At 43.7% G+C, this 23,095-nt stretch overlaps 1 protein-coding gene across 1 annotated transcript in view; it reads left to right on the top strand.

Annotated features, from left to right (window-relative positions):
• Positions 1–6,611: 6,611 nt before the first annotated feature.
• The window catches only part of TMED7 (transmembrane p24 trafficking protein 7), a 48,973-nt gene continuing 32,489 nt past the window's right edge, over positions 6,612–23,095 (top strand). The window contains exons 1-3 of the mRNA XM_063964155.1: positions 6,612–6,820; positions 10,989–11,192; positions 20,378–20,623. Coding sequence (XP_063820225.1) covers positions 11,022–11,192; positions 20,378–20,623 — 417 coding nt within the window. The 5' untranslated portion in view covers positions 6,612–6,820; positions 10,989–11,021. The remainder of the gene's footprint in view (positions 6,821–10,988; positions 11,193–20,377; positions 20,624–23,095) is intronic.

Raw genomic sequence — 23,095 nt, 5'->3', positions numbered from 1 at the left:
AAAGAAGGTCGCTGACCCGGAGAAGACTCGTGACAAAGAGCAAGGTGAAGAGAACCTCGTATCACTAGAGAGTTTGTTCCGGGAAAGTTGAGAGGCAGGACTGTTAAAAGGCACCTGAGCACGGAGAGCAACACGATCTAGGACGGTTGTCGTACCATTTTCTTTTTTTCACCTCCCCCTGCATTTTCCTTCCTTTTCTCCTCCTAATTTTCCTTCTTTCCCTAACGAAATGGATCTATCACAAGAGACTGCGTTTCGGGTTCTGCTAGTAATTCTGTTTTTGATCAGGACAATTTGTTTTGGTGAGGGTCCCAGAGAGGTCAAGCAGGGATCTGGAATGGGTTCTGATGGCGAGTACGAATTTGTAGGATCGCAGGAGCAGCACATCACTCGAGTAAAGGCTGGTATCAGTAAGCGCTCTGGTAGTCATGGAGCTCGGAGGCACTGTGAAGGGTTATTGTCTGATGAATATTGTATTTGTAGGAATTGTGAGAATATAGTCGAGGATGGATGCATCCAGAGATGTCAGTCCAATCTTAATATCGACATGGACCGCCATCCGTTGAGTGATTACCACTCATTAGTGGGTAAGGTCTTAAACCAGACAGAATGTTGGGTGTGCTCACAGGTACCTCAAGGTCAGAGTAAGTCAGGTTTAGTACCATACCCTTTAGCAATAGATGAGGTACTCGAATTACAGGGTGGGAGACCGGTGGACAAGAAATTCAATATCTCTAGGCCCCCTAGCTTGACGCTCCACCAGTACAACGTAGATAGGTCCTTATTGTGTTTTAATATTTCCAATTACCTAAAATCCGGAAATTGGGAAGTAACGTGGAATAACCAGACAATGACCTTTTCACACAGAGCTGATAAGATACCCATCGACTCTGAACTTGTACGCCAGATAGCCAACAGTGGGAGGTATTTTCGGTATAGGTATACCTGTGGAAGCAAGACCATGTGGGTTGGTAAAGTATCGTCAGGGTATTGTGCCCATATCATCCAGCCCGATACTTGTACTGAGCAAATGGGAGAACTAGGGATTAATTTCTTTACTTGGAAAGTTTGCAATATGGGGATGTTACATTTTGTCCCCTATGTTCTCCCAGATGATGTCTATTTCATATGTGGGAGGAAAGCGTACAAGTGGCTTGCCCCGAGCTCTGAGGGATTGTGTTATATTGGGAAAGTACTACCGGAGGTCATGACCATAACCCACGACAAAATGAAAGACGTTCACCGCAGTGCTCAGACTCCTTATACTCATACTCACTATGAACACATCATCAAGAGACACCTCATAGATAGGGCAGAGCACACAGCATCTGATTTGATCCACAAATCCACCGGGATTCAGTTCCTTCTTGCATTAGACATCACCCGTACTGCCAGAGGAACTATAAATTATAGGTATATCCATGCGCTAGCGAACTTGATAGATAATATCACTGAGATGTATGATGACACCTTCAGGTATACGGGAAGGGAGTTACAAGCCTACAAGAAGGAACTGATCCAGCACAGGATGGTCCTTAATTATGTTACAGCCGTGACAGGTGGGTACTGTGTTACTCTGGCAACTCAATATGGTGTGAAGTGCTGTACATATATTATGAACAGCACTGACGACCCCACGGAGATCATCGATCAGAAGATGGACGAGATCTTGCAGTTGAAGTGGGAGTTCAGGAGAAAGCACAACCTTACCTTAGCCAGGTATACGGAAAGGGAGTTACAAGCCTACAAGAAGGAACTGTTTCAGCACAGGATGGTCCTTAATTATGTTACAGCCGTGACAGGTGGGTACTGTGTTACTCTGGCAACTCAATATGGTGTGAAGTGCTGTACATATATTACGAACAGCACTGAGGACCCCACGGAGATCATCGATCAGAAGATGGACGAGATCTTGCAGTTGAAGTGGGAGTTCAGGAGGAAGCACTTACCTTAGTAACTGTGGGTAATGAACTGACCAGCTGGGTCTCATGGTTGAACCCACGCAAATGGTTCTCAGGTTTAGGAGAGTGGGTTCAAAATGTCATTATGAGTGTGGGGAAATTTCTCCTTTGTATCCTGGGTGTCATCATAATTATTGGTTTGATATTTAGGTGTGTTCAAATCTTAACGCGGCGCAAGCGCAGCACAAATTTGATGAGTCTAAGGCAGAGGTTCTCAAACTCGGTCCTCAGGGGCACACACAGTGCATGTTTTGCAGGTCTCCTCACAGAATCGCAAGTGAAATAATTAGCTCCACCTGTGGACCTTTTAAAATGTGTCAGTGAGTAATTAATATACCTGTGCACCTGCTGGGTTACCTGCAAAACATGCACTGTGTGTGCCCCCGAGGACCGAGTTTGAGAACCTCTGGTCTAAGGAGTGGGGGCGGTTATAGCAGCAGATTTAATTTATGATCCATCCATAGAGACAGCATTATGATAAGGATTGCAAATTAATTTCATGGCCTGTTTCTTTCACCCGTTTTTTCTTTGTCTCCCCCTCTGCCCAGATACATCCAACCGGAAAAGACGTCAGCCCTACCCAAAGTGTTTATGTGAATGTATTTTTATATACGTGTCTTATCTTCATCTCCGCAACCTCCAGTTAATGGCACACATAGTCGACAGGTGATATCCACATATACTAGCACTCACATATGTTCCCCCTCCATGTATCATCAACTAAATGTGCACCCTATTTGTTGGAACAAGAAGCCAAAAAGAGCTCGGTAGTGTTTGTTGGCCCATTTACAGACCCTTAATACGGGATGAGAAGGATTTCATGTATACTTCGCAATACCTCGAAGCTTATTTAGAACATATACGGCACGATGATACATGCCCCTCAGACATTGATTCATACATACATGCTTTTACTATCCCACTAGGCCATACATTTCCCACCTACAACTCTTCCCCGATCATCCAATCTTCCGTATATTTTGTATAGATATTTTTCTGTTTATTGATTAGTTAGTGGCAGTTATTGGTGACTGCCAAAGGGTGGACCGACGAAGTCGAAAAATATTGCAGTACACACATCACGTACAAACTACACACAGATGGCCTCCGTGCGCGTACTTGTTCTGCCGTGCGTGCACATATTCGCAATTTGCGTATGGTTGCTCCCGCGGTCCTGCGTATTAACGCGTGGTATAAGTAATTACGGTAGAGTTTGTGATCGCATGGAAAAGCCATAAAAACACATTCCATATTTAATCCAAATAGTGCACCCTGTACACATAGTCTCCCTGCACCACACCAGCAAGTTACACTAGTTTAAATGGTATCGCACGCTCCTGCGAATAGTTATGCACAGGAGCAGAATATAAATATTAACTGTATTTACTGTACACTTGGTATGCGCAGGAGCAGAATATAAATATTAACTGTATTTACTATACATTTGGTATGCGGCAGAAACCCAGAGGAGAACATCTGCAAGTGCACCTGGAACAGACAGAAGGGCCCTGCTGGCCAATATCGAATCATTACATTTTTTATTTAAATAATGTTTTTTTATTAACCACTTTTTTTGTTCAAAAGTTATAAAAAAAAATATTTAGTAAGAATTTAAAATACCTATTGTGTGGTGTTTTTATTTGTAGAAAATTGTAAATATTTTTCTCTCTATCTTAACTCAGTCATCTATCCTCTATTTTTTTATATATGCATCTATTTCTCTATCTTATCTATTTGATCTATGTATCTTTCCATATCTGTTTGTCTTTAATATAAAATATATATGCATATATACGGTCTATACCATACTATTTAAAAAAAATATTCAGTGTATTGAGCAAATAGGACATCAAACATACAATGGGATGAATTCAATACCTGTCGGAAACTGCTGTCTTGTCGGAAAGACAGTAGTTTCCGACAGGTTTAGGTTGGAAGGGGTTCCAACCTATTCCATGCCGGGTAATTTTTTCCAACAAATCGGGAATTCCCAACTTGTTGGAAACCACGTGGATTGTCGGATTAGCCGTGGATCCACGCGTTCCACGGCCAAATCCGACAGGTTTTGGCCCAGGTTCCAACAATATCAATCTGACTTTTTTTAAAGTCGGTTTTGACATTGTCGGAACCGGGGACATGAAACAGGGGAGTGGGACACGTCGAGGAGCGGGGACGGGTGAGTAGCAGCTGCAAGCTGACCTGTTTCTGAGATGAGGAGACAGCAGCAAGGACGGAGACAGCAGCGCGGATGGACACAGTAGCAATGAGAACCCGTCCGCCGGACGTGACAGCATGGGGTTCTTTGAGTGGCATCTGCCTCCCCAGATACAGTTGTCGGGAGCGGCCATATCTGACAGTCGGATTTGTCCGCTCGTATTGAATAATGACCTGTCGGATCCTTTCCGTTGGAAAGGATCCGACAGGTATTGAATATGGCCATAAATTGATGTTTGCTGACTTAATTGCTTAATGACATTGAACAATTAGGTCGTCAAACTACAATTTGCAGTGTTTGATCACTTAATTGTTTAATGACACGTAGCTTTCTTAGGTAGAAGGACTAAAAAAAATAAAAAGATGGCCTGTTTGCGAATGTTCGCTAGCTTGCAATCACTTTGCACAAATGCTAATGAATACACTCACACCACTGCGCATCGCAGCTGTACTCTGAAGTATTTACCTCCTCTTTTGTGTAGTGCTGTATTTTTGTGCAAGCGTGCAATGTGGGAGTGTATTTGTGTTTGCACACATGCAAAGTGATTGCAACGAATCGCACATGAGCATGCAAATGCATACTGTAGCGATCAGGTCTGAATAGACCCCTATGTCGTTAAAACGATACGTTGTCAGCAACATCCTCCGTCAGACCACAGGCGACGTCCCCAGCAAGGGACATAAGGGCAGATGTATTAAGCCTAGAGAAGTGATAAAGCAGTGATAAGTGGAAGGTGATAACGCACCAATCAGCTCCTGTTAATTTACATATTGGAGCCGATTGGCTGCTGCGTTATCACCTTGCACTTATCACACCTTTATCCAGAGCCGGCCCTAACCAATATGATGCCCTAGGCAAGATTTTGGCTGGTGCCCCCTAGCACCACCGCTGGTTCCGCCTCTGACCTTGCACCTCTTTCCCAGCACCATCATCCCTCACCCATAGCAGTCCTTATTTTGGTGTTTTGGTGTTTGTACCCCCTATATTTTAAATAGGAACAGTTGCACATTTGGCACACAGGCCAAAAAGGGGTGTGTTTTTGCTGGCAAGGGGCATGGCCACACAATAGTAACCCCAATTCCAATTACGCCACACAGTACTGCAACTTCATTCACATTTGATCATGCGATAGTGTTCATAATTCATATTACATCCCACAGTAGTATCACTTTACCTTATATACGTTACTCCTCACAGTAGAGCCCCTTATTCACATTACATCACACCCTATTGCTCTTTATTCAAATTAGACGACACAGTAGTGCCCTTTCTATACGCAACGCCACATAGTAGAGCACCTTATACACATAATGCCACACATTAGTAATGCATTTATACACATAATTCCACACAGTAATGCCCCTTACACATATGAGACTCATTAATAATGTCCTTATAAACATAATGTGCCTGACACATTATGACAACCTTTATTAATGCCCTTTTACACATAATGTCCCTTACACATAAGCTGCACATTATTAATGCCCTTATACACATAATGACACACATAGTGCCCCCTACACATTTGCTGCACATTATTAGTGCCTCTATACACATAATGACACACATACAGTAGTACCCTTTAATGCATTTTTACATGACACACATAATGCTCCATACACATATTCCGAACACTACTGCACAACCAACCCACTCACATGCACACAGCACTCACACTGCCACTAACACTGTGACCTCTGCCTCTGCTTGGATACAGATGTGTCCTCATAAATATTGCCTCAATGCTAACATCTGGCACCTTTTTTTAATGAAAATGCATCTTATTTGCATTGCTATGTGGCTGGGATGCACAAGCAGCTTCTGCTGATTAAAATGATATGCAGCATGCCTATATACTTTGTGCAACTGTGGCTGTATCTGCATATGAAATGCTACACACAGAATATAGGCATGCCGCATATCATTTTAATCAGCAGAAGCTGCTGATGCCCCTAGGCATATCAAATGCCCTAGGCAATGGCCTAGTTTGCCTATGCCTAAGGCCGGCTCTGCCTTTATCACTTCTCCAGGCTTAATACATCTGCCCCATTTTACCAAATGCAGCATGACCGCACACACCGTCGCTCATCACTGCCGGCAGTGGCAAGTGCATATGCACTTGCTGATGGCGACACCGCATCTTCCGATATCTCACACACACACACACACACACACACACACAAAACAAATAAATTAAAACACTGAGGAAACATCGGGGAACAAACCTAGCGATATTGAGGAAACATTGAATCCTCACCATTTCAGGGTTAAACATTGACCATCGGCACCATTTGACCGATGGTTCAGATGAAACATCAAATGATTCCTATCCCTACTGTAGGTGAAATAATAATAAGGCTATGCAGCGTCTTGTGCGAGTGTAATGCAAGTCAGCGCTGAGTACACCCTCCCCGCCTACAATGGAGGAGGACTGATTGATACACAGAGTCACCACTAGCCGCCCATCACACCCCTCCTCCTCCTCTTCCTCCCTGACAAACACGTATACACTGCGTGATCGCTTCCGGGGCAGGAGTCGCCGCTTTCCGCTCCCAGGCTGCTGATTCCCAGTCTCACCCTCCTCCTCCTCTGCCACGCTTGCAGCCGCTCGCCCGTCGCCCTACATCCGGGACACAGCCGGGTGAGTGAGAGTCGGGGGCTGCGCTGTGACATCAGCCACGGGGGGGCTGTGGCAGGTGCAGGGGGGTGCCGTACTACACAGGTGACGGCTCGGGAGGGGGCAGGTGTGCGGTTGATAGGGGGTATACGGTGCGTCTGGCTATGCAGTACTAGTGAGGGCACCAGCAGATACAGCGGGCGGGGGCTGTTGTTAGTGGTGGTCACTGGCACAGGGCCGGGGTGCTGCATTTGCTGCTGGCAGGGTGTCCCTGGCAACACATTCATGTCCCAGTCATTTCAGTTGTCAGACAGGTTGTCTCTTGCTAGGGCCTCCGCAAGTCAAGTTGTCTGTCATTCCGTGGATACAGGCGTCATGCATGGCCCATTTTCACTGCTGCCCCTGTTTTCCCATTTATTTTCCGTGTGCAATAACTAGTTGAATTATTCAGTTTGTGTTTTAATATATATATATATATATATATATATATATATATATATATATATATATATATTTAGCACACCAGTAAATGGCTAAAGTCGTTTGCATTAACACTGTAGCAGAACATAATGGTTGTACTGACCGTGGTGGTGATAGCCCCCGGGGTACCTGCCTGTACGCTATCTGATATGTGGGCAGGGCTTATGATGCTCTGGGATATAAATCAGGGAATGGGGTGCTTCACGCTGCTGCCTGCACAGTCTCAGGGCTCCTGATCTTTTCTGATGTGGCTAAGGGCTAATGCTTTTATGTCCTGTCAGTGGCACATTATTATTATTATTATCCTTTATTTATATGGCGCCACAAGGGTTCCGCAGCGCCCGATTACAGAGTACAAATGCACATAAAAAATAGGAAAACAGTGACTTACAGTTGAATACAATATAGGACAAGTACAGGGCAGCTAAGCATAACTACACCAGTAAACATAGAGATAAGTTCCAGGTGGTCAGAAAACTGTGGGATCTGGGCGGTTGAGGATTATTAAAGTAAGAAAAGTATAAGCACATGAGGGAAGAGGGCCCTACTCGTGAGAGCTTACATTCTAAGGGGAGGGGTAGACAGACAGGGATGACACAGATGGGGTACATAGAGAGCGTGGAACAGAGGGTTATGTTGAGATTTGGCTACGTTTGGTAAAGAAATGGGTCTTAAGAGCCCGTTTGAAGTTTTGTAGAGAGGTGGAGAGTCTGAGGGGGAGAGGTAAAGAATTCCAGAGAAATGGAGCAGCACGTGAAAAATCTTGGAGATAGGAGTGGGAGGAAGTAATCAGAAGACAGGAGAGACGGCGTGCATTAGCAGAGCGAAGAGGACGGGTGGGAGAGTAAAGGGAGATAAGGTCAGAGATGTAGATGGGAGAGGAGTGGGTGAGTGCTTTGTAAGTGAGTGTGAGAAGTTTGAATTGGATTCTGAAAGGGAAGGGAAGCCAGTGGAGGGCCTGTAGGAGGGGGGAGGTAGACGTAGTGCGTTTGGTGAGGAAGATGAGCCGGGCAGCAGCATTGAGGATAGATTGGAGTGGAGAGAGGTGATTGTCAGGGAGGCCAGTTAAGAGGAGATTACAGTAGTCCAGTCTGGAAATAATCAGTGAGTGAATAATGATCTTAGTGGCATCCTGTGTGAGAAAAGGTCTGATTCTAGAAATGTTTTTGAGATGAAAATGACAGGTTTGTGAGAGGTGCTGAATGTGTGGTATGAAGGAGAGGGAGGAGTCAAGGATTACGCCAAGACAGCGTACTTGGGGGCTAGGGGAGATAGTTGTGCCATCAATGGATAATGAGATTGTGGGAGGTGAGGCTGTGCGGGAGGGTGGGAAGATGATCAGCTCAGTCTTAGACATGTTGAGTTTAAGAAAGCGCTGAGACATCCAGGAAGAGATAGCAGAAAGACAGTTTGAGGTACGAGTGAGGAGAGCCGTGGAGAGATCAGGGGAGGAGAGGTAGATTTGAGTGTCATCAGCATAGAGGTGATATTGGAAGTTAAAAGAACTAATGAGTTCACCTAAAGAGGACGTATAGAGAGAGAAAAGGAGAGGACCAAGAACAGAGCCTTGGGGGACACCAACAGTTAGTGGAAGTGGGGGGGAGGTAGCATCATGAGAGGAGACAGAGAAGGAACGATCAGAGAGGTAGGAGGACAGCCAGGAGAGGGCAGTATCACGCAGACCAAGAGAGTGAAGGATTTGCAGAAGGAGAGGATGGTCCACAGTGTCAAAAGCAGCAGAGAGGTCAAGAAGAATAAGCAGAGAGTAGTGGCCCTTAGATTTGGCTGCATGGAGGTCATTGCAGACTTTTGTAAGGGCAGTTTCAGTGGAGTGGAGAGAACGGAAACCAGACGAATGGGTCAAGCAGTGAGTGAGAGGAAAGAAAGGCAGTGAGGCGATTATAGACAATACGCTCAAGAAGTTTGGAGGCAAAGGGGAGGAGAGAGATGGGTCGATAGTTGGAGAGAGTGTTAGGATCAAGGGTAGGTTTTTTAAGAATAGGGGAGACAAGAGCATGCTTGAAGGCAGAGGGGACAGTGCCTGATGAAAGGGAGAGATTGAGAAGGTGGGCAAGATGGGAACAGGCAGAAGGGGAGAGGTAACGGAGGAGGTGGGAGGGGATAGGGTCGAGCGGGGAGGTTGTGGGGGGGGAGGAATGGATGAGGGCCATGACTTCCTCGCCAGATACATGGGAGAAAGATGTCAGAGTTGGTAAGAGGGAAGGGGAGGGGTGGCAAGGGATGGGTGGTGGCTGGTTGCTGGTCTGGTGGGAAGTGATATCCTGACGTATGGAGTCAATCTTGGATGTGAAATAAGTGGCAAAGTCAAGAGCAGACAATGAGGAAGGGAGAGGAGGTGGTGGTGGGCAGAGGAGGGAGTTAACAGTGGCAAAGAGGCGCCGGGGGTTGGAAGACTGTGTAGAAATGAGGATTTTGAAGTATGATTGTTTAGCAAGGGAAAGGGCAGTACTGAAGGATGAGAGCATGAATTTGAAATGGAGGAAGTCTGCTTTAGAGCGTGATTTCCTCCACTGTCGCTCGGCAGTACGTGAGCATTTTTGTAGGTATCTGGTGCATTTGGTGTGCCAGGGTTGAGGTGTTGATCTGCGAGGGTGAATAGTGGTTGGCGGAGCAACAGAGTCAAGGGCAGAAGTAAGAGATGCATTGTATAGGGATGTGGCTTGTTCAAGGCATGTGAGAGAGAGAAGAGGAGAGAGAAGGGAGTCAAACAGGGAGGACAGGGATGAGGTGTCAATAGCCTCAATGTTACGCTTCGTGATGGTAGCCTTAGGAGGGAGAGATGGGGAAGCAGAGATAGATAAGTTGAAAGAGAGCAAATGGTGGTCAGAGAGGGGAAAAGGGGAATTGGAGAAATCAGAAATATCACAGCGGTGAGTGAAAACCAGATCCAGTGAGCTCCCGTTCACATGGGAGGGTGAGGTGGTCCACTGGGAGAGACCAAGTGAAGAGGTGAGGTTAAGGAGTTTAGAGGCAGGTGATTTTGTGGGGTTATCGATAGGGATGTTGAAATCACCTAGAATAATGGAGGGAATGTCAGAAGAGAGGAAGTGAGGTAGCCAGGAAGCAAAGTTGTCAAGGAATTTGGAGGAAATGCCAGGTGGACGGTAAATTACAGCAACTCGAAGATTAGTTGGTTGGTAGAGGCGTAATGCATGGACCTCAAATGTAGAGAATGTAAGAGAAGGTTCTGGAGGTATAAGTTGGTATGTGTAGCTTGAGGGTAAAAGGATCCCAACACCACCCCCATGCCGACCCCCGGGTCGGGGTGTGTGTGAGAATGTGAGGCCCCCAGCAGAGAGAGCAGCAGGAGAAGTGGTGTTATGAGGAGTAATCCAGGTTTCTGTAATGGCCAGGAGGTGCAGGGAGTTGGAAATGAAAAGGTCATGAGTGGGGGTCAGTTTGTTGCAAATAGATCGGGCATTCCAGAGTGCACAAGATAGGGGGTATGAGTTTGTGGGAGAGATGTGAATGAGACGTACCCACACAGGGGTTTATGGTATCCTGGATACAGGCAAATACCCTCCTACTTTGTTATAGCTTTCAGTACCTGCAGGCTGTACATACAGACACGTTCTACTAATGTGTTCTGATACAAAAAAAAGTTTAGTTTACAAAGTAATTTTGTGACTTTTTTTTGTGTATTTGTTCTTCATTTACTAAATCTTTTTATGGCATTGATTGGCAATTGCAGGTGGTAAGTCTTGTGGCCAACAAAAGCCTGAAGATGCTGCAGGGTACCATGAATGAGTCCAGGCTGGGGACCTTACTATCACTATTACTACTTGCTCTTGGATGTGCCACGGCTGCAGAAATAACATTTGAACTGCCTGACAATGCCAAGCAGTGCTTCTACGAGGACATCACTCAGGGAACTAAATGTACATTAGAGTTTCAGGTAATGGAAAAAAAAATGGCATTATAATATTCTTATACAGCAATTAAATGTCCTATAGTTCTGCCCATTGTCAACACATAATATACCATTACTTGTAGAAATATAAATCATTTAGTTATGATCATTTTTATACGTCCGTATACATATGTACAATGTAAAGGGAGATATAACATATAATTCAGGAGCCAGGCAGTTAAATCTAGTGGCCACTGACTAGGATCTTCTATGAAGCTGGGGAAGATTCATGGCCAATTATTGAAATGATTCAGGAACGTTGGGTGTGAGAAGTAATTATTTAGGTGCGTTGGCTACATTATCCTTGGGAGCTACAAAATCTGAAATAAAATGTCATTCATTTTTGTGATTATATTACTGTTGTCTAATATGTATTGCTCTTAGGGCCCTACACACTTCCCGGTGCATTCGATTTTTACGATGATCGATCATCGTCTAAATTGACTTGCATTTCAAAGCGATGGAGAACTATTGATCGGCCGCACATCGTTCATCGTTGGTCCATATGCACTGAGCCATATGAACGATTTCTCGTTCATTACTGAATGCGATCGTTCATATCGCCCGCACACATCATCAAGTGTGTAGGGCGCATTACGCAGCTCAAGCTCCGTTTTGTCATCCTATCCTTTTCTATGTTTGCTACATGAGTGTCAGCATTCACGGAAACCCATTCCAAATAGATCAACAACTTTTTGCAACATTACAGGTCCAAGAAAGTGGCCACATTCTTCAAATCAGTAGCACGGGTATTACAATTGTAATACTCCTATGTCTGGGAAGATGCACATTAGGAAGTGGTCCCCACGTGTTGGCTACCATTTAACCTACAGTACAATAAGTTATAGTGAATTGAGCATTGCTATCTGACTTTCCCCTCTTAAAATTAATTAAATTGAAAACCAAAATGCACACCGTCACTCCGAACACTAGAACAACATTGAGCAAAGTACATATTTTTATTCTGTTTATAGGCTGACAAAAGCTGGGGGAATTCAGTTAGATGTGGTAATTTACTGCATGTGAAAAAGGGTGGTAGCCTAAATTACTGTGTTAACCCATAGAATCTGGGATAAGTTACCAGACCTATGGGTTAACAGGCTATTTATCAGAAATTCACACTAACTACGGGCTGCCTAGTAGAATAGCCCCTCTGCTTCATGTAAATTACTGCAGATAATTGAATTCCATCTTAAGAGATATATTGAAATTGATATACAATTGCAATTACTTTTCTTCACTGCTGAATGAAAAGCTAGTGTATACCGGCAGATCGCAGAGTGAAAGTCGGTATTATTCAACTATGCAGGTAACTGCTGCTGACTGTCTTTACCTGATTTCCAGCAGTGGCTATGAGTAGCAGCCAGTTACTTAGCCATGTTATAAGCCATATGTGGCTGTGCTGTGAAACTGGGGCCGATGAGATTGGCTGCTGTGCTGCAGAACAGGGACAGCTTCGTTGGCTGTAGCATTGCAAAATGGGAGTCTATCACACTGCGGAGCCAATAGTGTTGGGTGTGATATGGAAGGTAGATAGTAACTAGGTCGACAGTGTCTAGGTCTGCCACTATTGGTCGGCAGGGTCTCTTGGTCGACATAGTCTTGGTAGACAGGTCAAAAGGTTGACATGAGTTGTTTTTTTTTGTGTTTTGGTGTCGTTTTCCTCACAGAGTGACCGGGAACCCCAATTAATGCACCGTGTCCCCTCGCATGGCTCGCTCCGCTACCACTGCGCTCGGCACAGTTTACCGTTCCCAATTGTAGTCCACGTGGATCGTTAAGTATGAAAAGGTTATTTAAAAAAAATAAAGTGAAAAACTCATGTCGACCTTTTGACCTGTCGACATAGAACATGTCGACATAGAGACCCTGTCGATCTAGAAACCCTGTCAACCAATAGTGGTTGACCTAGTTACTGTCGACCTAGAGACCGGATCCCAATAGTGTTAGTGTACTTTGTATGTCATTTGAACTGTATAAATTATTTAGCATGATGCTCCTATTATGTTGTCCACTGTGCTTCACCACGTTTTCCTTGAAAATCTCGTTTTTTTTTATATTTTTCTCTCTTTTTTTAGTCTATTTTTTTTTTTTATTGCTGCTGTTCTTATTATACACTAAAAATATGGTGGTATTATGCTGCCGAAAGAAAGACATTTGTGTCTGTCAAAAACTTATTTCAAGTTTTGTAGAATGATATCGCTGAGCTGTGAGAGATCCTCCACTTATTAAAGGATTTATCGGTGTACAAGCAGTCTATTTGCTTACATTTATTTTATTGCATTAGTCAAATTAATGGTAAGCGTGCACTTTTAAAGTTTAGAGGGCCCAACATGGGACCCTTGTAGTGTATCATGTGCCCATCACTGTTTTGCAGGATTTCAAACATTGAAGTTGATTTAGGGGGACAAGTTGCTGTTGTAATGGCGTGAAAACGTCGCCAACTGCACAACTCCCCCCCAATTGCGGCCAGATATCGTTCCAGACTCATGGATTTTATGTACGCAGCCTATGGAACTGCAAATAGAAATCTGCGACTCCGGAGGTACAGTAAGTGCAGCATAATGCCACACTTGCTTTCCGAGGGAGCTCGTGGGTATTTAAATTGACCCCAATGTGATCACTGCCATATGCATAACTATAATATTACCATTTATTTGTACTGGGGTTTACATCTTTCCACATCCCTACTAACCACCTATGTTTTACTTCATTTGATGAGCTGGCTTTTGGCAGGCTGACTTTCTGGCACTAATTGTCTGTTATCTGTTTAAAGCTGACCAGTCAGACTGGTTCCAGCATATGAATACAAATCCATTCATCGCTCTCTGGTTCTGTTTGCGTACTGAAGTGTGCTCTATTAGTGTCTAGTGGAGTGTACTTTTATGTTGTATGGACTATTTATTATGTATTCAATGGCATGTACTCATGGGCCGCCGACACAGTTCATACACACTATGCGATATTGCCCAGTGATGTCATGCCGCTGCTGGCACGAACATGCAGCTCCTTACAATATAGTCAGATTGAGCTGCATGTACAGGCGACAGCGGGGAATGTTACCCTGGGAGCGTGCATCGGCCATCACTGGCAGTATACACACTGGGCGATATTGTAAACAATATCACTCAGGAGGGCAAAAATGAGTATATTGTTTACAAAATCACCTAGTGTGTACCCACCATTAGACCCACAATGGATTATATGACAGATTCCAGTGCTACAGGTTAGAGAACTCTCCTCCTGGCAAAGATAGTGCAAAGTATGTGTTCAGGGAAAGCAAAGAAACTATGGATCATTGTACTGGAAATGCATGGGTGGAAGTCCCAAGTTTTCATTAAGTTACTATCAAAAAACCTCTCTGGGTTGTCCAAGAACAAGATTCTGGCGGCAGCCTTCATAAACTGCCAGGGAGGTACCAGAAGCAAAGCTATGATAGGTGTCAGTAACAAAGTTAATATTTTGGGCTTCAAGAAATCTAAGGTTACTTTCAATACCCCATGTAGCGGCCAAGGAGAATGCAGTGTCCAGTAACCTAAGTGACAGGCAGCTTCCATGGGAATGGTCCCTGCATCAGATAGTCTTCCAGCTATTGATGGAAAGATTTAGGTTTCCACAAGTAGACAATATGACAGCAAACCAGAATGACAAAGTACCCACATTATTCTCTCTACCTGCAGTTCCAAGGACTGCAGGAGTGAATACATTGATAGTCTTTTCAGCTAGCTTATGTCTTCCCTCCTTTCATCCATTGCATGCTAATAGAGATCAGACAAGAGAAAGTAGAGCTGAAAGTAGAGTCTTTCGCTAAAATATAGAGCTTCTATGTGGACCCAGGAAAGGTCATGCCCCTTTCAATTAAGCCATTCCATATGATTTAGATGATTAATCCTACAGGAATAAAATTCCAGAGAAAATTAGAGCCTATAGTCCTCACTACTACAGTATATTGCTTGGGTACATCCCGCTGTAATGGCTGCCATTGGGGATTAAAGAGAAAAACTGGTAATCCTATTTACAACTAATTCCTTTTACTTGATGTACTCCATGGCAGTCCAGATTTCAATGGTATGTTTTAAGGAAAAGGCACACTGTATAGCCACTTTATTTTGCACAGTGCAATACTGTAAGCTATAAGTGCATTTGCTTTGTTGGCTACAACCTGGCATTACAGATGCTCCTCACTTCACAACCTACCTGTTTAGTGACCGTTCAGACTTACGACCAGAATCAGAATCAGCTTTATTGGCCAGGTGTACTCACGTACACTAGGAATTCTTTGTGGTACAATGCATCGCCAAGCAGCAACATGGAGGAAAAAAATGTAGCATACATTACAAACATTACACATATGTACAGTAGACATATTATACATTTAAGACTAAAAACTAAGGCTGCTTGGCAGAGCAGCACCGAGGCAGCCATCCGCGGCGCCAACTAGAACTCACATAATGCACATAATACAGAAGATTTAAGCATTACATCAAAAGATAAACCACACAGACAAAGACACAGAAAGAATAATGCATGATTGGTGTAGGCATTTTGAGTAATAACCTCCAGGGGTTGTGTATTCCACCATCACAAGGTACCAGGTGCGGCAGCCATCTTAGGCGCACTGCGTAGGATTACCCACGGTGGAATAGTCCACCCCTAGAAGAGAACACAAAATGGGGAGATTGCAGAGTCCTTAAGTTCAGAGTAGGGTTCCAATAGAAACATCAGGTCCATGTATTTTTCATCCCATCCACAAGCGCCCCAGATAAGGCAGCCATGTTGGGCGCACTACAAGGTTACACTGTGGGAGATGAGCCATACAGGGGCCAAATGCATGTATGGGAGAACTGACACGTGTGTAGGAGTATGCTATACCCTGCATGGAAAGATCCAAATGAAGCACACCCCGCCCACAGAGGAACCATCCGAGGCAGCCATGTGGGGCGCACTGCATAGGTTACTGCTGGCAGGGTGTGCAACCAGTGGAGGTACACATTACGGGAATAGCACACAGTGGGGGGAAAGTACCCTGTAAGAAGAAAGAGAAGAGAAAGACACATTTGCAGGAAAAAAACTGTACTAACATTATTTTGTGAAAAAGATAAATGTCCTGGTCTCATGAGAGCAGTGCAGGTGGGTGTGAGAATGTGGGGTGCACACTAATGTCCACTCTCCGACCCACTAGTACATAATTTTTATTAATTTTTCTGTTCTGCAATACTGTACAGTATGTAAGAGTTGTGAAAAGTAAATCAAAGTTATCAAGTGCAGTTTCCCTCAGACCTTTTCTTTATTCAGAATAAATAAAAACGATTACCTGTATTAAGTATGTGGCTCCTCGCTTAACGACCAATTTGTTTAGCGACCTAGTCGTAGGAACGGAACTCGGTCGTTAAGTGAGGAGCATCTGTATATGTCTAGGAAATGCTGTAACGATCCTCACTAACTATATATTATAGTGTTTCTCTAAGCCAATAATAGATCTATGTGTAGTAAAATATACATTAAAGGGCAGTTCATTGACTAACCTGGTACTACTGTTTTCCATGGGAGACAATTACAGAATTGTATTTCATTTTGGGTAATGTGCTTGTCTCAAAAAGTACCTGTCATGTATTTAGTTACAATAAAGGAATAAAAATATAAAGAACCTCTAAAATAAATAAATACACTTGCAGATGGGAGTTCTCATTAAGCACATGGCAGCTGATACGAGTCTTATGCATCTGCAGCCACTTTTTTTTTAAGCTATTTTACTTATTTTGTTAATATTAATGCAAGCATCCAGCCATGTATACTGAAAATCCGTGCGACTGCATGTGGAAGCACATTCCAACCACTGCTTTCCTGTCTGCAGCCGTCCTTATTAGTATGTGAACCTGCACCCGCGCATAAGACCCATCTGAAATAGGTGTCCCGTCTTTGTCCGCATGCTACTATTGTGCAAGCAAGTTGGCCTACACGCCCATGACACTTCTGTGACGAGAATGAGAGCTATGTGTTCACAAGATCGTGCCCACAAATGACCTATTCTCATAAAGTGTTGGTTGAATCCGCTGGCGGCAGTGGTCTCGGTTATTAAGCACATGGCTGATCCTTCACATTCGTCACGTTTTCTTTTGCATTTGCGCAGTATGCTGAAATCCGCGTCCTACGTATGTGTCTGTAGATACTTTCGTTGCAGAATCAGGCCCGTAGTAGACTTTGTTGTCAGAGCTTTGAGAAGATGCTTCTAAACCTGGGTACACATCAAAACGATGTGTTCTCGTACACTCCAACGTGCATGCATCCTGCTTTGTGCCATTGATGCACGATGCAGGGGACAACGGTGCGATGTAGGATGCCGTGCTGCATTTGGCAGCGTGGCATCGTACATGTTATCTTCGGGTTGGCCGTACAACACAGCCAGCCAGAAGATGTCGCATGAGTGTGCAACCATGGGTACTCACTGAAACTTACGTCATTCCTGTTTGGCCGGAAACAGCATATCGAGCTGAGATTGTTCTAGTGTGTACCCACCCTAATGCTCTGTATTTAAAATAAAAAAAAAATACAAAAGTGCAGGTTTATGTCGGCATCTATGTGAATGATAGCCCAGGTTATATTATGTATATATCACCATGTAATTGGTAATATGTACGGCTTATTTACTACAATTTTGTAATTTGCAAAACTGGACGTGTGTATCAATTTTAGGTTGATTTTCTAACGGCTAGAAAGATAACCATTTATATGCAGATTGTTTAACTGTGGCACACGGATTATGGATTTGTGTGTATTGCACCATGTTGGTAAAAACAATTCCCTTGGTGTTATGGAATATTTATACTGTATTTGCTCTTATCTGCAACGCTGCACCCTAACTGCTGTCACACATTCCAGAATCCAGCCCAGTTTGTCTATACTCATTTATATTTAAAACTTGCAAGCAACTTCTGTGGCTCTCTTCTGGATGTGTGTGTACATATTCAGTTAGCCGCAGGGTTACTACGGCTAGACCAATTCAATCAGAAATCACCCGCGCATGAATCCCCAACGGTCGACTGAACCTCGCAAAACCGTGGTCTTAAACAAAGGGATAATCCCTTGATGATGATTCCTTAATTTACGTAGAATCAGTGGTTTCTGCATGGGAAAAGACAAATTAAATAGCGTTTCCCTGCGCTGCAGGGATTTTAGCCATCAATTAGTCACGGGGTAAACTATGCAGCTAAATAAAAATGTCCCATAGAATCCATATATAGTTTCTCATTATGTTTTGGTAACTGTGAAATCAGGTACCCAAAACCTAATGAGATGCTCTCATAAACTTAGTATGGGGGAATTTATGTTCTTTGTGATGATGGTGAAGTGTGGTTAGAACCCCTGTGTGGTGTGTACTGAAAAATGAGAGATATTGGTCTGTCATAGTCATTGGGGATGTGTTTAGCCAATCATCGTGGCGGATACACTGGTGAGAGTTGTATTACCCCTGTGTGAGCGAAATGTAACAATAGATTCTTAATTTTTTATTTTATTTTTTAGTTACATAATGTACATGTCTTTATTAACACTGTTGTAACCGTTATTCTGAAGTTATTGCGTACACTCATACTTCCTCTGACTGAAAACGTTGCACAATTTGCACACCTCCTTTTCGTCAAAGAAGATAATCACAATATGGTATAGGAGGGAGATCTTCAAAGACACTATTAAACTAACACCATTTAAATTGGGGCCACTTTTAGTTACACCGTAGCCCTAGCCCAACTTACAGTACTTAGGGGGGTATCCAATTAGGGGTAAGACAACTTCGCGTGCGAGAAACATTTATTTTTATTTATTTTTTCTTCTGTTTCAAAAATATTTTTTACAGCTATCCAATTTGAATCACCTGTAAAAAAAAAAAAAAAAAACCTGCTTTCCTCCCGAAAACACAGGTGTAGTGACACCTGTCTGTTTTTGGTAGAAACAGATGCGTTTTCGCATGAAAAATGTTGGTTGTTCTCAGGGATTTGGTTCCCGAGAAACAGAAATCCCTGGTAAGCTGCGTCTCGCTCAGGCTTAATTGGATAGCGCCCGGCGGGACAACTACGCGGCTTATTGAATACCTCCCTTCGGAGTGCATCTACAGATGTGTCCACTTATTCTCAAATTGAACTGAGCTATTTTCCGCACTGTGGACTTTGCAACCATGCTGCACCATGTGTCTCGCAAGATTTTTCCCCAAAATTGTGTGTCTTGGCCCCACTGCTAATTAGACAGCTGCTGTGTGACTGCGATGCTAGCCTGTGTAAAAAGGCCAAGCGGATGTCTGATTAGAGTGAGCTACACCAAGTTTCACACCACGAGTTGCACTTTCTTTTCTTTCTTTTCTCTCTTTTTCTTTCTTTTTCTTTTCTTTCTTCATACAAAATGCTACGTTAGTGTTTCCTTTTGAAATCACTAATGTACCATGATGTATGTAGGTACAGTCACACACAGGATATTGGCATGCCACATATTTTAATCGGTATAAGCTGCTTATGCATCCTAGTCACATAGCAATGTATGCACAGCCATGATCGTGAACAACGCTGGAAGGAAAATAGCTCAGTGCATACACACTGAGCTATTTTCTCTGTGCCCAGCAATGTTCACGGGGAAGGGGAGGGGGGGGCGGCGGTTGAAGCACTTTCCACAGTAGGAGACTGTGGAAAGTGCATCACTCGGCTATACAACCGGCCAGATGGATGGCGGCAGCCAGCAGTGATGATCGAGCGCGCATCAGCGCTCATCGCCCGGCCATACAAACTGGCCGAGTTTGAGCTCAAAACGCCAAAAGTTAGATACTTTGAGCTCAAAATCGGCTACTGTGTATTAGACGTGTTTTCAGGTAAAAAAAAAAAAAAGACGCCTGACAAGAGCAGAGTTGCCGACTGACTCACGTCTGGCATCTCATGCTGCATGGTGTATTGAGGCAAGATGCATGAGGACACATCTGTATGTCTTATAAATAGTTGCACAAATCAAACAATTGTCTAAAGATTATATATTTTGAAAGTATGACTAGAGCAATGTAACGTTCATGGTCTATCTTGTACTACAACTGGAAAGATCTGAGAGGGATATTAATGTAAAACTGGTTATCTGCTGCTAAATAGTGTATGAAGAAGGTTGTTTGTGACATCCTCTGACTTGGTTTTTTACCCCAGGTGATAACTGGTGGCCATTATGATGTGGACTGCCGGCTAGAAGACCCGGATGGGATTGTGCTGTACAAGGAGATGAAGAAACAGTACGATAGCTTCACCTTTACAGCTTCTCGTAACGGAACGTATAAGTTCTGTTTCAGTAACGAGTTCTCCACATTCACACACAAGACTGTCTACTTTGATTTCCAAGTTGGAGAAGATCCTCCGCTGTTCCCCAGCGAGAACCGGGCCACGGCCCTTACACAGGTCAGTATAGGAAATCTGCAGCTTCTTACACCTGACACCATTTGTATCTTCTTCTTTTTTTTGTAAAGCAAATGTATAAAAAATAATAATTGTATTGATATTCCACACCAGTGTACTATCAATGTGACGTGCACGTGGCACCAAATGTAAATACAGCTTTTATTTCTTTGTGCTTTTGTTTTGGAGCTGTTAAGTCATGCTCTGTTTTATATTTAGCTACTGTTATTATATTGCACTGGTTGTATTCAGAAATTATTAGTAAATGTACAATAATAAGAAAATACTAAAACGTGTAAGTTGCTAGTAAGCCTAGACAATTTTGAAACTAATCATTAGTATATAGAAATAAAGGCAATCCTCGCAGTACATGTTCTTTGAAATAAATGCTAATAAGCGTCTAGTCATGTCACACAGGTAAAACTGGTCCCATTTGATCCTATTATTCCCCTTCTTATTGTCAGACATGCTATACATAGATCATGTGCGATTCACCCTATCACTACATATTTCTCAGTCACACAAACCACACACAGGTGTAGATTCCGTTCCAGGTGATGTGTGCATAGTACAACTGGACCAGTCACTGAGGGCACTATGCAGCCATCCATCTGTGCTTAGGAAAATCTGCAAGGATTTGTTACAGCAATAGATTGTAATATGCGCAGCCTAACATCGTGGGGTTATTTGGCAGAAAATCACCTGGTGTTTATTCTCTCCTAAAGTGTGAACCTTTCCCCCCCCCCCCCCCCCCTAAAACACACAAATCCCTCTCTGCTGAGAACAACTATTCTCTACACTGAAACACTTGCACTGTGTTACAGTAGTCTGCTGTACACAATTTGAATAGCAATGGCTGACGGTGGCTGTTGATGAACACCAAACCTTTTAAAAAGAAAGCTTTGGTACGTTCTCCATTCCCAGTGCTGGTACCACCAGGAATGTATCCTGGCTGTCTATCTACTCTCTGTATTCTAAAAAGGACAAATGTAAGTTTAACATTTGGAACTTACATCTATCATAATGTCTAACAGTTGTTACATCTACCTTTTTTTCTCTATAGTAATTTTGAAAGTCTGTTTTTCCCTTTTATGTGCAGTTCAGTTTATAGTGTCATGCTTTCATTTACTGCTGAACAGTTGCAATAGATGTAATGGGGCCTTATTTCTAAAAAGATATGTCAACAACGGTTTGTGGGTTTTTCTGACCCATTTTAGCACAAGCTCACTTATAGTATTTTGTGGATGTGTGATATCATAAAGGGACATTTACTAAGCAGTGATAAGCAGAGAACTGAGCCAGTGGAGAAGTTGCCCATGGCAACCAATCAGCACTGAAGTAACCTCTATCATTTGCATACTATAAAATGATACAGAGCTGCTGATTGGTTGATGGGGCCACTTCTCCACTGGCTCACTTCTCCGCTCTTATCACTGCTTAGTAAATGTCCCCCTTAATCGTAAAACATTTTATTTTGTTAAAACTGTCCATAAGGAAGACTTCCGGGTACGGCGCCGATGCGTGCAGCAGCAGCAGTGTGAGCTCCGTGTGCCGCCCCAGCCCGCGCTAGCTTGTACGCTGCACATAGCGTTACAGCCCGCTCCAGAACCGCTCACCTGCCTGTGGGAACACCTCTGGCACCTGATGGAGCGCTTCCTGGCCGCCCCAGAAGCGGCTAAGCCCCTCAAACAACGTCCTGCAAAAACGAAAGGGGAATCCAAGATGGCCGCCGGACAGCAGACACATCCGCAGCAGCAGCAAATACACACAGATCGTGAGTTACATTCCTCCTCTGACTCCTCTGTGAACACAGCTCTCCCTGTACATGCTGCCCCCTCTACACAGAAGTCTAATAAGACTACAGAGCAGGCTGAGGGCCCAATTACATACTCTGACATGGTAAAGGCAATTCAGGACTCCATTAATCCTATTATGGAATCTCATGCTGCCAAAGTCACACAGGCAGTGCATGACATCAAATCACAGTTTAAACAGCTTTCCAAACGGGTGCAGGCTAATGAACAGCGCCTTGGGGAGACATTTCATGACGTTGCCGATTTAAAGGAACAGTGCGCCTTTCTTCAGAAATCCCATTACCAGCTTCTTAATAAGGTCGACGATCTCGAGAATAGATCACGTCGAAATAATCTGAGGGTTGTTGGGCTACCCGAAGCCCTTAAAGGGCCAGCACTCCTTTCCTTCATACAAGACACGCTGCCAGATCTGCTTGATATCCAAGATTCCTGCACGGGTATGATTGTGGAGAGGGCCCATCGCATTGGTCCTGCAGGGCCTACGCAGGATTCCCGACCCCGAGCTGTTGTTTTCCGTTGTCTAAATTACATCCACAAAGACACCATCTGGTCTGCGTCTCGCCGTAAGCGGAACTTACAATGGAACGATGTGAAGATTTTTATCTTCCAAGATTATTCGGCAGAGGTGGCCAGGGCACGACGTGAATTCACCCCACTTTGT

This window comes from Pseudophryne corroboree, chromosome 1 (assembly GCF_028390025.1).
Source record: "Pseudophryne corroboree isolate aPseCor3 chromosome 1, aPseCor3.hap2, whole genome shotgun sequence".
Classification (NCBI taxonomy): domain Eukaryota; kingdom Metazoa; phylum Chordata; class Amphibia; order Anura; family Myobatrachidae; genus Pseudophryne; species Pseudophryne corroboree.
Note: the sequence above shows the minus strand (reverse complement) of the source record. Positions and strands in the feature narration are given on the sequence as shown.